The sequence below is a fragment of the Lycorma delicatula genome, chromosome 3 (assembly GCF_047948215.1).
Source record: "Lycorma delicatula isolate Av1 chromosome 3, ASM4794821v1, whole genome shotgun sequence".
NCBI lineage: Eukaryota > Metazoa > Arthropoda > Insecta > Hemiptera > Fulgoridae > Lycorma > Lycorma delicatula.
This window is the reverse complement of record NC_134457.1, coordinates 186,196,643-186,213,941: the sequence shown is the minus strand read 5'-3', so window position 1 is coordinate 186,213,941 and position 17,299 is coordinate 186,196,643. Positions and strand designations below refer to the sequence as shown.

At 30.5% G+C, this 17,299-nt stretch overlaps 1 protein-coding gene across 1 annotated transcript in view; it reads left to right on the top strand.

Annotated features, from left to right (window-relative positions):
• The window catches only part of nompB (intraflagellar transport protein 88-like protein nompB), a 45,537-nt gene extending 32,498 nt beyond the window's left edge, over window positions 1-13,039 (top strand). The window contains exons 11-16 of the mRNA XM_075359058.1: window positions 515-662; window positions 2,647-2,758; window positions 3,849-4,083; window positions 7,620-7,745; window positions 11,169-11,369; window positions 12,898-13,039. Of these exons, the coding sequence (XP_075215173.1) occupies window positions 515-662; window positions 2,647-2,758; window positions 3,849-4,083; window positions 7,620-7,745; window positions 11,169-11,369; window positions 12,898-13,025 (950 nt within the window). The 3' untranslated portion in view covers window positions 13,026-13,039. The remainder of the gene's footprint in view (window positions 1-514; window positions 663-2,646; window positions 2,759-3,848; window positions 4,084-7,619; window positions 7,746-11,168; window positions 11,370-12,897) is intronic.
• The last annotated feature ends 4,260 nt before the right edge of the window (window positions 13,040-17,299 follow it).

Here is a 17,299-nt window from a genome sequence, read left to right as displayed (position 1 = left end):
TGATATAACTTATTAAATACTCTGCATAGAATTGGTACTGAAAAATGACACTTCCATGAAATTACTTATGATGAACCCTGAGATCATTTCATCATTCTTTTCCTTAATTTATTACAAAGGTGAACAAATTTCACATAATTCATCATGAATTTTGAAAGCACTAAGTAACTAATCACAGACAGGAATTTAGAACTGGTAGGATTAATTTTGCAAACATAATTTTGTCACAGGAAGGTAAACATTAGAGTGCTGACAGAATAAATGGTCAGTCAAGCTATCAGATGAACCACAATAAAAGCTAATAACATACGTGTGATTTGACCCACTGTTATCACTCAATTGAAATAATTGCCCCTAACATTTGATTGATGTTTTTAACCCATATCTGAATCTGTGTTAAATGATATGATTTAGAGTGAAGTTTACAAAAAAAGAAAAAAAACTGAGGTAAAGAAAAATATTTCAAAATTCAAAATTATGTTAATTTCCAAGAATTATCATAGTTTTTTTTCAGGTCTTGTGAGCAAACAGCAAGGTTTATTTGAAGATGCACTGGAATACTTTTTAAAATTACATGCTATTGTTAATCACCACCCGCATGTCCTTTACCAGTTGGGTCACATACACGAGTTATTAGGGGATACAGAACAAGCTGTTGAATGGTAATGTTATAAGATTTTATCTTATCTATTTCTGGCACCTGAAATCAGACTTACAATAGCAGTAGTGTAGTTAAAATGTTGTTTTTGAAAAATGTATAAAATTTAAAGTGTCTTAAAGACAAAATGTATAAAATTTAAAGACCACTTTTTCATGGTAACAAAGTTTTATTTTAAAGAAATAAACAATTTATACAGCCCCAAAATTTATGCAAGATAAAATAAGATAGAGGAGTGAGAGGGGAAAGAGAAGAGAGAGAGAGAGAGAGAGAGTGAATGAGTGAGCATACTTTCTTTACGAGCTTGCACATGTGCTAACTTTGTAAAATAAACAGACCATTAATAAATTGTAATGTAAAATAAAAATTTTAATAAGCAATATGTATTGATTTGATGTTTTTACATAAAAACAATTTATTTATCACATAACTTTATTAATGTTACTGTTAATTTTTCTAAAATTTCATGTTTTTTCTTAATTTAAGTATGGTGTTGAAGTACTCAGAAATTTTCTCAATTTCACTATTAAAAACATCAGCACAATTATAAAAAAATATCACCTTCATAGTTAAGTTGCATTCTGTGATGTTTCTGTTGGTTAATTTTAGAGCGAAAAATCTAGTTTACCCCTCTCTTTAACACTGAGAATAGTATTGAAACTGATAGTGTAAAAGTGCTTAATTGATGGTTTTTGATGATCTGTTGAAGAAGGGCAAACTATTAAAAACCTCTGTATTTGTGATAAATCAACTGAAGATTGCTGTGAAACACCTCAAAGACAATTTATCTAGCCTCAAGACAATTTCACCTCAAAGACAGAGGGGATTATCTAGCAGAAGTAATTGTCAAAATTTTCTGAGGATCTACAAATATATTACATTCTATAAATAAATTATCTATATTTAGTTGAATCACACAAGTTGTTAGACTCTAGTCAAGGAAAAACCTTTTGCTGAAGTTTTATGTTTTCCAATGCAGTTTATTACCTGCTGAATAGTATGAATGGTCACTCTTTACATTGAAGGTGGTTCCATCTTGTTCTTGTGCGTTGTGATTCAGTAAACTGCTTGAAAAGCACTATGTAACACATCCAATAACTGTGTACATTTAGTCAGTTGTTTGCGTTCTTTGGAAGTGCTATAGATGTGTAAGTTTCTACTAGGTTCATGGACTCCTGAAAGTAGCAGGCAATAAAGCAACTGATTTGACATTTAAGGAAGTTTCAACTGATCTTCATCATGTACGTTATCTATACATTCTGACTCTATACTCTCATAAACATCATTAAAGGTAACTTGGCAAATATGAGTAGATGAGTGTTGTAAACAATAAGTAATATCACATATATTGCCATAGAAGTCATCAATGCGCGATAGTTGTTGTGAAGAAATGGTCATTTGTCATCCACGTTTTGGGTACATCAGGTTAATGGTGGATTGATTCATATCTGATGATCTAAAATACCCTCTGCATGTAATGCTGTCACAATTTCCTTGATTATGTATGTTTTACAGAGCTGTAAAACATAAACTAGTCCAGAACTGGTGATATCTTAGGTAATGTTGTGGCTGAAATTAACTAGGTTTTTGTTTTTTTAAAACTTCAATTTCAATATGTTTTTGGTTGTCAATTTATTATTGGAGTGCATAACTCTAACCTAAATTACATATTATTTTATATATTTATGGATTTACCATAGTCTGAACAATAATTACTAATTCAGTAATTTGAAAAAAAATTATGTATTTTAAATGTCGTCTCAGAATCAGTCAGAACCTGAATAATATTTTATTATCCATATTTGTTTGATTAGTTTAGATGTTTTTTTTTGATTTGTTAACAAAGATTGTTATTTATGTTGGTTTTGTTTATCTGATTATCCTTATTTATGTTAAACATTTTCAACAGTAATGTATTAGATCAATTTATATATTAGATTATTTGTTCGTAAAATAAAGAAAACAAATATAGATTAAATGCTTTTCAGGTTCCTACAACTTCTTGGAACTGTTCCAACTGATCCTGGAGTTCTTCAGAAGATTGGGGAAATATACGATAGTGAAAATGATAAACAGCAAGCATATCATTATCATTTTGAGGTACCTACATTTTCCTATAAGGTAGCTTTTGAAAAAGTTAATTATACCAGAAACTGAAATGAATAAAGCATGACTAAAGCAACTGATCAAAACGTTGTTTAGAAAATGTAAGAATATCCTGTTTACATTTTCTGTATTGGACACTTGTAAAAAAGGATGGCACAGATGTAAAATTTGAGCTAATCGTGAACTCTATGTTATTCTAAATTGATTATTAACAGAGTTCTTCGGCTATTATAGTCTTCAGGCTAGACTGTACTGAAGATGCATTTAGTCTGTTTGGTTATACTAGCATTTTTTTTCTTTGCTACACACAATATGTAACTCAGCTGTGTAAAATACCTAGCAGAAACAATTTGGTTTAAAAACATGCTCCTAAACAAAATAAAACATACTTGAAGATTATGAAATATGAAGCAAGAAAAGAAAATATAAGTAAGACAATGATCCTACTCCCTTAAGTTCTTTTGGAACACTTTTTAACCGTTTGTCTTCCTGACTTAAGCAAAACCACTTTCGGCTAGAACCACAGTGCTAAAGTAGTGGCTTTGGTGTAACTAATGATTAATGTAAAATCAGTTGAAAAAACTGAATTCAATTAAATAAGTTTGTTTAATTTAAATTTGGTTAGGTTTGTCATTAAGTTTAATTAGGTTTGATTTACTGACCCCCAGGGACAGAATCATAGCATTTCTGCCTTTTATCCTGAAGATTCGGGGATTGAATCATCATGTTTGCTATTTTCCACTGATACAAAATTAATCTTTTGACAAGAAAAAAGAAACAGTGTGACTGTAATTGGTATAAGCCTTTTTGTCAGCATAAATAAATTAATATTTATTAAATGAAATGGAATTTATTAAAAGTACTGATTTTTTTATAGTTATGGAGCAAGCTGTAGGTGTGTAGGGTCAGTAAGATTTACTAAACATGTACATCTGTTACATGTATTTGAAATTACACACAGATTCTGCAGTTATAAGCTTAAAAAATTAAAATTTAATTTTAATTTGATATATTTATATCACTTATGTATGTAAAATCATAAGATTTCTAAACATTAAGCAAAATACATGCTAATCTTTTCCAGTCATTTCGTCATTTTCCATCTAATTTTGTTGTTCTGGACTGGTTGGGAGCCTATTTTGTTTCTCTACATGTGGCTGAAAAAGCAGTTGCTTATTATGAGAGGGCTGCTCTAATGCAACCAAATGAACCCAAATGGCGTCTCTTGATTGGTTCTTGCTATAGACGCAGTGGGAATTACCAACAAGCTTTACATATTTATAAAGAAATACATAAGGATTTTCCAGAGAACATTGAGTGTAAGAATAAATTTTAATTCATTAATAGTTTTGTATTTATTATGTATTGAATATAAATAATTTTTTACTCGGTTGTTGATAATTTTAATCTGTAGTATATTATTTCTGATAAATACAAAGATTTGGGCATTTGGCATTTTTTTAAAGATATTATTAATTTTTTTTTCCAGAGTTTTAAGTAGTTGTATATGAAAAATGTAAAAGCTACTTATTAAATAATCATAAATATTTGAATAACAGTCAGATTAGATCCTTACCTATTGCATTGCCCTCTCATCAACTGAGCAACTGAGGCCAAGGCAAATACATATTCAAAGTACAACATAAGAAGTGGATTATCAAAAAGATTTATTCACATATTGCAAAAAGTTATTACACCCAACACCAACAAGTTTTTGATATCAAACATTTTTAATCCTGTTCCATTTGTTTTAATCTGTAAAGTGTTTTCATTATATAAAGATGTCATAACTAAGATCTTTTATTTTCTGTAATGTCATTGTCTGGATTTGTCACTCATTTTAACCTTTTAAATAAGACAATTTACATATAACTATATTTATTTTATTAGATCAACCAATTAAAAGGAGTGATTTTAGAAAAATAACTTTATATCTCATCCAAGAGATCAAATTCTGACCACTTTTTTCAACATTCCTCTACAATGTTCTCTTTGCTTTTTTTACATAACTGTTACATTGATTTTCTTTAATCTAAATCTTTTTAGGTTTAGAATTAAATCTAAAATATAGGAATTAATGTTAAATATAAATAAATCTTAAATGTAGGAATTTTTAGATTCTTATAAATTAAATTTTTTTGTAACAGTCTTTTCATTTCATCATTATACCTTACCACATATGAATTAGTGCATTTGTTGACAGTATATTTTAAATAGTGTAAGCATATTGTTGTTTTTGCCCAAAAGATATACAAAAGTATAAAAAATGTTCACCTATAATGAAGTAATATTTACCCCTTAAAACTTGTAAATCTTGTATTAGATTTACAAGTATGTGTTTTTACCCTACAGAGTTGAAAAACAAAGGTATAATTCACATCTCATAAGAAAAAGGAGCTCATTAAAATTTTATTTTCACTATCTGTACAGTCTATATTATGACTATAATATATGTAAACCACCTAAAAGGTTCAAGAGTCACCGATCAGTTACTTTCTTCTTGAATAATGTTGGTTGTTATAGCTAGTTAATGTTTTGAAGAATGAAGTTGCTTTATAAAGTTGAAATGTAGGCTTAGTTCAGTAAAGAAGGCAATGGCAAACCACTTTACTCAACAGTAAATCTAGCATGGTATGCTTGTTATTGAGGAGTTCAAATTCATTTCTTCATTTGAATAGTTAAAATGGTTTGTTCATGATTTTTTTCAGACATAAATTTATAACAGAACAGAATGTGTAGATACAAAATAGGAATTACTAAATAACTGCATTATTTAGTAAATAAACTAAAAGTCACCACCGTACCTTAATTGAGTAGGATGTGTGATTAATTAGAACCTGCCAACAGAATGGTAGCTTGGAGATAATATCAATGAGCTATTATTGTACATTAATTTACTACTTCAGACTACTGCTTTCCTCCTTATGAAGGCAAAGGGTTAGTAAAGTCATCATTTCAACATACATTTTAAAAGTTTATTGGGTATCAAAAATTACCCATTGATATAAAAATGAATACTATCCATTCAGATTATTATTGGAAGGATTTTTTTCCTATCTAATAAAAATTTAGATTAAAAAATACTGTAGATGTACGAGGGTTATTTTTTTTCAAGGTCCGATCGGTCGCGAGAAATAGAAACCCGCGCAAAAATCGAATGAACCTTTGCGCATATGTGTTGCGCAGCGTCTCTAGTATGGCCTTCAATCACACCGCGTCACTTCGTTTAGTTCTGAACACGCAGCTAGCACGTAAACATATCTACAACAATAGCATCTTCCACCAAGTGTGAAGTGCGTCCGGTAATTCGATTTCTTCAGGCTGAGGGGTGTAATGCAGCTGAAATTCATCGACGAATAAGTAATGTGTACGATGAAACTTCAATGAGTGACAGCAAAGTGCGACAATGGTGCAGGAACTTTAAAGGAGGACGTGTAGATGTTCATGATGCAGGCGGTCAGGGAAGGAAGCGAGTGTCAACCGATGATCTTCGAGCGAGTGGATGAGGCAATTCGAGAAAATCGTCGGTTCACAATCTCTGTATTGAGTGATTCGTTTAATGAAATTTCTCCAACAGAAAGTGTATGGCGACTGTTTTCTGAGACCGGAATGGAGTTCTCTTGGTGGAATTCATGGAACGTGGCACGACCATCACTGCAGCCTCATACTGCGTGACTCTTTAACGTCTACGAAGGGCAATTCAGAATAAGCGAAGAGGAATGTTGTCATCAGGCATTTTCTTTCTCCATGACCATGCTCGGCCGCACACTGCTTGCTGTAACAAAGAAGCTCCTGCAGCGTTTTCGTTGGGAAGTGTTTGATCACCCACCATACAGCCCGGACTTGCCTCCATCCAATTTCCACCTCTTTGCTCAAATGAAATGCCGGCTAGGAGAACAACATTTTGACACAGACATCGAGTTGCAGACCAGCGTAGAAACATGGCTGAAACACAGGCGGCTCCGTTGTATGACGAGGGTATTGGAAATTTGGTACCACGCTACGACAAATGTCTAAATCGGATTGGCGACTACGTAGAGAAATAGCGTAACTATGTAAAGTACTTGTTACAAATAAAACATTTTTTATTTTCACTGTGGTTTTAATTTCGTGACCGATCGGACCTTGAAAAAAAAATAACCCTCGTATAGTAATATTCAAAACTGTAATTTTATACATTAAAATTACTTTCATACTGTATAGTGATTAGATGGTATCAGGCAACTGGAAAACAAAATTTATAAAATCTCTTTTATTAAAATTCATATGCAGAATAATTTTCAAATATTACATCAACATTTGAATCATATTAAAAACTGTGTAAATAGGATAAATGTTTTAATAACATTGCTATTGTAATGAATTTTTAACTTGTTCATTTTCTATTTTGCTAAATTCAACCTTATTTTTGTGAATTATGGAATTTATTACCAAAATGAAATGCAAATAGTTCATATAAAATCCAAATCTAGAATCACTGTTACTATGAACCAACTCAATAGGAAGTATTTCTACTTCTTGTGATGCACTCACTTATTTAAAAACCAATTTTGACTGCTATTAACATTTTATTACTTTTTCCTAGTTTGGGCAGTCTGATTGGTGATTACTCAAAATGGACAACATTTTCTAATTTCACAGATCCTGGTGACTGAAAATTATGTTATCTACCTATATTTTTAACTCTGTATTGTTTATCAAATTTCTTTTAAAATAAATATCAATCCTATTAATTGAGATTTAAGAAAGTTTTATTTAATTTTTATGTATAATAGTTGGACCAAAAGAAAGTTTTGTGTCATCCATACTATGTTAATAGAGCAAAACAGCTATTTATAATTATAAACATTTGCAGGCCTGAAGTTTTTGGTGAGAATGTGTAGCGACTTGGGATTGAAAGAAGCAGCAGATTATGCTTTGGAGTTGAAAAAAGCTGAAAAAACCAAAGAACTAAGAGAAAGAATTGGTAGTAGCCGATCTGGTAATGTAAACATTCAACTTTAATATTTTTTTCACACAGACGTAACATATGTCAGTTGCATTTATAACTATTGTATATATTTTATGTATTTACTCTATACATGTATTTTATGTATTTACATACATCAGGTGTCCAAGATGAAACTTTATTGTATCACTATTGATACAACTTATTGTACCATTATATTCAAATAACAACGAATAATACTTCTTAACAATGAATTTTTAATCAGAGAAGATACTCAGTGTGACCAAAGTTTTCGTAAAAATGTCTGAATAAAGCTCAACATGTTTGAAAATACACTCTGAAGCACCAAAGAAGTGATTGTATTTACAAATTCAGTTATTTTTATTTTTCAGTTCATCCAGGATATAAGGTTTGTTCTTGTAAACAGGATATCATTGCTCTATATATTTTTAAAAATTTGTAGGTGTAAGATCTGGGGATCTCTGTGGCCAGATGTGCTTTGAATTAATTAATCCTATCCCCAAAAATTTCACAGTAAATTTAGCCAAACATTTGCATTGTGTGTTATTGATTCACTTTATTGGAAGGATGCTCCAATTTCTTCATCATTTAATTGGCCAATAAAAAGATAAATGACAATACAAAAACAACTGATTACAATAAAATTGAATTTCATTACAATACTGTTCTGAGTTTACTATACCGTATGTTTCAAAATGAATAACAAGGTTTTAAAGCTATAATATAGCTGTAATACTTCCCAAGTTTCACATACATTCATTAATTATACATGAAATGAAAGAGCAACTCAAAAGTGTTAGCTATGCACAAGCTCATAAACAATTTCCTGTATCTTCTGCTTGAAAGCGCTAGTAGTAAATATAAGATGGCAACCCACCAACAGAGAGCATTCTGTGTTATGCGGTGATGCTAAGTGTGAATCTGTAATTACTGTTCAATGTGTGTTCTGTTGTGTTCCCCGAGTGACAATAACATTCATAGATGGTATAAACAATTTGAAACCACTGACTGTATTTATAAAGGGAAGAGTACAGGATGATGGAGAATATGTCTGAAGATGAATGTTGAACGTGTAAGAGAGTCTGTTGTGCGCAGTCCTAGGAAATCTGTTAGGATGGCTAGCTGTGAATTAGTAATTAGAGTCTGTGTGGAGAGTTTTAAGGAAACACTTATGACTGCATCCATATAGAGCTGTTACAAGCTCTAAAGCCTGCAGATTAAGGTTTGAAATGATGCACTGTGATGATAAAGACTTTCTTTATCGTGTTGTATTCAATGACGAATCAATTTCATGTTAACTGAAAAGTAAACACTCATATTGTACATATCTGGGGATTAGAAAATCCACAAAAAAATGTTGCAGTGTGAACAAGACTCCCCAAAACTGAATGTTTTTTGTTTTGAAACTGAATGTTTCCTTTATCATGTAAGCAAGTGTATCTAGAATGAACTATCTTGATATGCTACAATTATGGCTCTTTCCTGAACTGCAGTATGAATCACAGAACTTTATTTGGACAAGATGGTGTGCCCCCTCTGGTGTAAAGCTGCATGTGATGGATTTTTTACAGAAAAAACCACTGATGTTGCTCAAGAGCTGATTGGCCACTAATCAACGACTCTGGATCCAGATGGCTGGTCTTTCCATTCAGTACATTATGACTCAAAAATACCTGAGTGTTGTCCTTGATGAGAATTTTCGGTTCAAGGAACATCTACAGTATGTAGCAAAAAATGATGTTTTTTATGGAATCTGTAGAGTCATTCATCCCGATTGGGGGTTGAATTTCCGTACCATGCGTATCCTTTACAAAGGTGTCAGCGAAGCTATTATTCTGTATGCTGCACCTGTCTGGGCTCACCGCATAGCTTTTAGGTACTGCTTGGACATTTTGCTGCAGGCCCAGTGACTCCTTGTATTGGCTGTTACAGAACAGTCTCACGGGAGTCAGTCTGTGTTATAGCCGGAGTTAAACCAACAGATATCTTGGCTGCTGAGCGTAGGGAACGCTATATTTCCAAGGTAAACAATCTGTTGACATCAGAATGAAAGCAGGAGATTGAAGACTGAGGCCTTCAATCTTGCCAGGTGAGGTGGGATGAATCCTGCACAGGTTGGTGCTACACGCATGGTGTATTTCTTATAGTGTCTGATTTAGGTGCAATTGGATGGATGTCCCTCAATCAGTATATCACACAGTTTCTCTCCGGGCATGGTGGTTTTCAGGCGAATTTGGCTAGGTTTTGTTTGGTGGATTCGAGGACATGCTCGGATTGTGAGACAGATATTACAGTGGACCACGTCCTCTACGTCTGTCCCCGATACGAGGTCAAATGTTCACAAGCTGTTAGGGAACTTGAGAGATCTCCGTATTAACTAGATGATCTGTGAGGAGTGGGCTATCAGAAATATCATTTAACTTTTCCTGTCAGGATAGATGGCTTCTGGCCTTGAATGCATCTTTGACAAAGTTTTTTAGAACTTATTGATCAAATTTCGCACAACATTGCGATGTGGAACATGAATATATGGAAATCTTTGATGAAAATTTCCTTCTTGTATTCTGTTTAAATACTACCACAATATAACTCATTTTCTACCAAAAAAATCTGAGCTTCAAGTTTTAAAACAATTGTCACATACCGGAAACAAAAGAATTAAATAAAAACTTCATTATATAATTTATAAATTATTATATAATTAAAAATTATTGTCAACAATAAAACATGGAAGTCATTTGTAGTTTCACTGCTGACATCAAAAAAGAAGTTAAATTAAATTTTATTAATTGAGATCCAGATGCACAGTTAATAATATTTGGGACACCAGTATATTTATAAATGTTATATTTTATATTTATTATATAATACTACTAATCATAATACTATATAAATATGTACATTTATGTTACGTTTTCACCCCCTCTTGCCGTAGGGTGCTGAAACCTAGCGGTGGCTAGGGTGCCCACGGCAAACTATGTCTGCCAGACCATCACGCCACTCTATGTCACAAGCTGCTCCCTCGAGCACCGTACGCAGCGTCTTCTAACCGGTCTGCACTCATACCTGACCCAAGGCGGTCGCATCCGGATGGACTCTCTCAATTCTTGTTCGGATGAACATTACTTTAAGTTTTATTTAGTTTATGTTTGCTATCCTTAACGTTAAGTTATAAGTTACAAGTGTTATGTTACAAAAATTATTTTAAGCCGCCAAGACGGCATACAATTAAACAATTCTTCAATAATCAACAAGGTGTTGTCTTCATTCATCATCTATGAACACATACAGTCCACTGTCGCTCTAAAATCTACTGCAATGCTGTTAACCAAGAGCGTCCTGTCAACGTCGCAACAATTTGAGAAAAAAGTATATAAAGATATATTTTTAAATAAATTAATTATGTTTACTAATAATTTTTACCCTGTTATTAAGGATCAAGAAGAAGCAGTGGTAGGTCATCTAGAGGAGGTGCTAGTCCTTCAGTGGATTCTCCAATACCACCTACAAGAGGAGGTTCTGGTGAGCAGGGATCTCTTCCTCCAACAAGAGATAGCATTACCAATCAAAGACTAATAAAGATATCACTTGCAGAAACTACTGGTGATGTTTTCAATCAACAGTTTAGAAATATTGGTGAGTATTCAAATTAAAAATTTTATATTTACTAGTTTGTCTTTTCCATTAGATTTAAAGTGTTAATAATCAGGCAATTAAATAAGGTGTAAGGATCATATTAACAATAATTTGTTAAGAGCATGTACAGATTACACATAATGTCAGTTACATAAAATACTGAATAGTATAGAACTTTATCGAACATTTTCAAAATTTGTCAATTTGAAGAAGTCTTTGTACAGATGTTAGTCTTCTAGCTTTTGCCAAAATAGAATATACACTTCAGTCCACGCAGAAGACACTGACAGAAAAACAACATTATGTACCTTGTACTTTGTTAAATTTAGAGCAAATAGTTTTTGAATGATAGGATTTAAGAAAAGCTTCTTCAGGTGACAACCAAGTACAGTTATAAATTGTTTTTATATAACTGTGCTGATGTAATCAAAGACGTTGGCAAAAAATCTCAAAAAGCAAAACTTTGTTGAGTTTGTCATTCACAAGAATGAATATATAAAGTTTGTCACTAAAACTTGCAAAAGAAGTCACATCATATCTTATGGTACATATCAGACCATTTCTGAAAAATTTGTTCCCATTCTTTCACCCGGTATGAAAGGAACATGCTTACGATACTAAATGATTATTCCTTAAACAAAAATTATAAAAACAAGATATAAATAATCTTAGTTTAAAATTACTATAAATCCAAATCTGTTGTGCACAAATAACAATTGTATTGTTATTTACTTATCAGCAGTCTACCTTGCTATATGGCTTAGATTAGCAACTCAAAATTGTTTATCAATATATGTAACAATTAATATCAATAACAATAATTTAATTAATAAAAGTCATTTATTAATAAAAATAATTTAATACAAGAAATGCTGGACTTTAGTCTCATACACTCTCTTTCTCCTCTCACTCTTGCTTTCTTTGTCATTCTCTCCCTCTTCCCTGTCCATAATTATTCTATTCTGCTTCTCCTAAGACCTCAGCATTTCTATTTACAATTTTTATTTTTCTGTACAACCTTTAGCAGAAATTAGAAAAATCTACATTTTTCCAATAATTTTATTCGATTGATTATGTAGCATTGTTATCTCTGGGTAAGAAATTTTTCAGTTGCTAATCGTGAAGTTTATTTTCTATCTGCAACCTCTTGACAAAATTATTTTGTCCAATAATGTATACTCTTCTTTTTAATAAACATATATTTCCAAACTGTACTTGGAGTGCAGTCAAGCTTTTGTTTGAGATAAATTTTATACACTAGTAACATTTTAATGCTACTTTACAATTCCTGCTCAAATATTGAAACATTAACTGTAATAGGTAAATTGAATTTACTAATTTAAACATATTTGAAAATATAATATAATAGGCCGACATTATAGATTCAATTAGGCAAGGAATAGAGAAAACTTTTTTTTTATTTGAACACCATTGTTTATGCTTATAAGCAAAAGTATTAAAAATAAAATACAAATACAATTAAGACTATAGTTAGAAAAAATTTAATGTAGTTTTTTTTTTTCTTTAGATGCGAGTTACAGTGATCCATTAGGACCACTTGAAAGGCCAAGGACAGCTGCTGGATCAAGAAAAAATGCTGATCAGTATGATGAATTTGGTAATGAAGAAATAGGGGATGATTTGTTACCAGAGTAATAATATTATATATTTCGAGAAATTTTTAATAAATACATTCATATCCTTCTATTATACTTTATTAACTCTTACTGTTTGTACTATAATTATGAATGAATGAAACACTAAGTATTTTTTAACTATAATCTTTTTCCTTTTTATATCTTCATGACTTTATTCAAGCTTTTGTAATTTAATCGCAATATTTATGGTATAGCTTGGAACAAATTAGTAATAAAGATTTCTAAAGAAATGTGTATAGAGTTACTCTCAGCAGTTAGAAATACAGATCTGAAAATGACACTATGTTGAAGGGAAATCCTGGAGCAATTTCTAACTGTGGAAGACAAGTAGGACATCTATCATTTCCAATTTGATCTATATAATGTATAATTATGTTATGATTTGAATAAAGTATTTATTTATTCATAAACAGTTTGTGCAATTTTTTTAATGTTATTGTTGTATGAAATACTAAATTTAGGTTTATGACTCTTTGAAGCCAGCAGGAATTTTTAAAAAATTATGAAATAAAAATCATATCTTTTCAATTTGTAAGTATTTAACATTATCAGGTGCCATTTTAGACACAGTGATCTGAGAAACTTCACTTACATACTATGTTAAGTTCTACAACTGTACAAGTTATAAAAAATTATTGAAATTAGTTTAAGAAATGATCCGTATTTTCTGAACTACTTTGTTATTTTAACTGACTACTTAATGTCTCATTTTAGTAATCTCTAGATTAAGACACAAATAATTTCATTGATATATCACTTAATAGGCAATTATAATAAAATAATTTATAAACAATAAAAATAAAAACAGACTTCAAAAAATAATACTACTAAAAAGTTACAAATAATTACATTTTTATTTATTAACTAAAGTAAAAGTATTTACAACAAATAACTTTTTTTTGAAGTCAGTGCTAGCCAACAAATTAAACATAAAGTTAGTACCTCAACCGACCATTAGGCGACTAAATGGGATTCCCACATGTAAAATTGGATCTCAAGAGCATATAAGAGAGAGCGTCTCATGATCATTTCTCATCTTGAGTTCGCTAAGGCATATATACTTGGTGATAATGAGGCATATCACTTGGTGATTTATCACCAATTGCTTTGTTGATGCTGTGTACCAAAGCATCTATGAAGTATTCTTATATCATATTTTTGTTATTGATTTTATTGTTGTATTATATTTTTGTAGATCTCATTTTATTATAATAAAACTTCTACCAATTTTACATTATTGGAAGTAGGATTTTCATTTTATAGATCATAGGTTTTTTGTTTAACTAATGTTGGTTGGCATCAACTTGAAAAATAAATTGTTTTAAATACATTTTTACTTAAATAAATAAAAATATAATTATTTGTAACTTTTTAATAGTATTATTTTTTGAAGTCATTTTTATTTGTTACAATTATTTTATTTTCCAATTTTTAATGGTATCTAGTACCTATATATAAAATTATATTTAATATATCATAACAATACATTATATATTTAAAATATGGGTAGGACTACTAAATGTGCAGCTCCAATGAGACAGCGATGTTTAAAGGTAAGTTGCCAAGAAAGGAATAATTGTTTACATTAAAAATAGAGAAAGAAATGCGATGAATATTCCACAGAGGCTTCTCAACAATGAGAATGTAGATTCTCATAAATGAGAATGTACAACAGTTGATTCTTATGGAATGAGTAGAGAGTTTTGCTCATAGTATCAGTCTAATACACAAATGTTTGTCGCATATCAAGCTGAGGCGGTTTTCACCGCCTCAGCTTTATATGCGAGGTAGGAGAGTTACCGAAAGCTGTACTCATAAAATTTGATGATGAAACTATTGGTCTTAGAATGAAAGAAGTTGATGATTGTCAATATTCCATTTGATGTAATTGGAGTTGATTGTACAACATTCCAAGTGACAAAGGGATACGGAGATGTCGAGCACAGAATGCTACCTCTAATATTAAAGTTGGGCTGTAACTGTTCACAAACTGTAGAGTACAACTCTTTGACAGGACAGTGATAGAGCTTGGCAAGAAAAATTATCCTAAGGGGTGGATTTATGTCGCTCTTAGTTGAGTTAAAACTTAGAGGGCATTGTCTTGTCTGATTTGGACCCAAATAAGTTAATAAAGAGACCACATTATGAAAAAGCTCTGAGAAATGATGAGATTGTGTAATCTATTCAATACATATGTTTCATTATTGTGAGTAGACATTTGGACAAGGATTATGTGTACCCTGTTAAAAAAAGTTTTATAATACTTATAGTATATTATTTATTGAAAAATTAAAATATTTAACTCACTTCATATAGGGTGATGTTGGTTGGGAGCTTGTTGTATGACTATTTATTTAATATTGCAAAATTATAATTAATTATTGCATAATATAGATATAAATATTTATATTATAATTTTGCAGTTAGGGATTGATTGCAAATCCCTAAATCTTTTTCACAATTTTATGTAAATATTAAATTTAGATTTAATATTTATGTGGAATTAGAAGAAATTTGCCAAGAAAAAAAGGAATGGTTGTTTAAGGAAGAAAAATAGAGTAACAAATGCGATATTACCATGGAGACTAAACAACATTAATATAAACTGTTATTAATATCCTAGTCATGCAGGGAACAGAGCAACACAATACTAGTGCAAGTGGTCAGCAGCTAAGGGTGTCGAGCCATTTGGTGTTTTGTTAAGTTGTTCGGTATTTTCCTAATTATACCATTAGATTTGGTTAAAATTTATATAAGACCATTCTGAAAGTATTCTTCTTTCAAATAAAAAAAATCTATCAGAATTTCAGAGATGATAATTGTGTAACATACATTAAAAAAAAAAATATATAATAATAAAGAAAATGATTACTTGAACCAACATTCAGATAATGAATTGTACTGTGTGCATGTGTAACAAAATAAACACATTATATGGATGCTTAGGATGCAGTGGTTACCAAAAGAATAGTATTATTCCATATGCAATATTAAGACAATACTTAGTATTCCAGAGATTACATTATGTGCTACCGAGATGGCAGTCAAATGTGTTAAATTTCAAACGTACTCTCTCTCTAAGCAATAAAGAAAATTTTTATATAGCACCAATTTAAAATGCTGAATGCAAATATGCCTGAATAATTTCTCAGAATATTACATTCTCAGCAATGTAGTCAAAGATTATTTGATACCTTTATTCCAGTTGATAATTTCAAATTAGAAAATTTAACAAAAAAAGGCATATAAGGCAAATAAAAGTTATAGAACTATCCTATTTAACTAGTTGACCTGCATTAAAGTGACCTAATCAGTTTCTGGAAATTGGTCATAAATCAAGTCCATATTATTGCACATTCATATTGTTGCAATCTATGTAATCTTCCTAGTTCATATGTGTAAAACCACATAAGAGACCATAATAAAAAATATAACTCCAAAAAGATTCTCTTTCATTAGAATAGTTCAAAATAAAAATATTTTTTAACAGAATAATCAAAATTCTATTTTGTCATATACTATGAAAAAATAATATGAAATGTAAAAAAAATACTTTTTCTATATGTCCACAATAGTGTAATGGTTTTTTTTTACAGTATGAAAATTCCATGAGTTTTTATTTTCATTAACACTGGTGAAAACTTCTTTTAATTCTTCTTTCTTAAAAAAATGTATGTATAGTTAAATAAATAATTTACATTTTGTGGCTGTTTTATTTTTTCATACCCGATTCTTTTAGTTTCAAATTTTTGTGTTCTTAAATTTACTGTGAATTTTTAAATAATTTTCTTTTTTCTACCATAATACTTCTTTAAAAAAACCTTTATACCAATAAAGATACATTAAACTAATTGTGGCAGTAATTTATGTGGGAAAGTTAATAATTATGAAAAAATAGAGTACAATAAAATTTTAAATGATTTCACAACACAGAATAATGAAGACAACTAACTAAAATATAAAAAAAGGGTTAATTAGAATGCCAGGCAAGTTATAACAGACATTAAAAATATCAGAATTTTAAAGTTATATTTATTTTAATAATATTGTATTGGGATTACAAAATACAAAGAAAATTATATAGTTAATTCATTCAAAAGGTAACCAAGGAAGTTTTGGGTTAAAAGTAATAAAAAAAAGTGTTATAGCATGGCTGGAAGAATACTTAATTGGTAATAATAATCCCTTTCCTCTGTGCAATTCATCAGTCATATCACAAGTCTACAGTGTAAGTACTTAATTAATGGTAATGTTTTTGAAAGATAAAAAGGG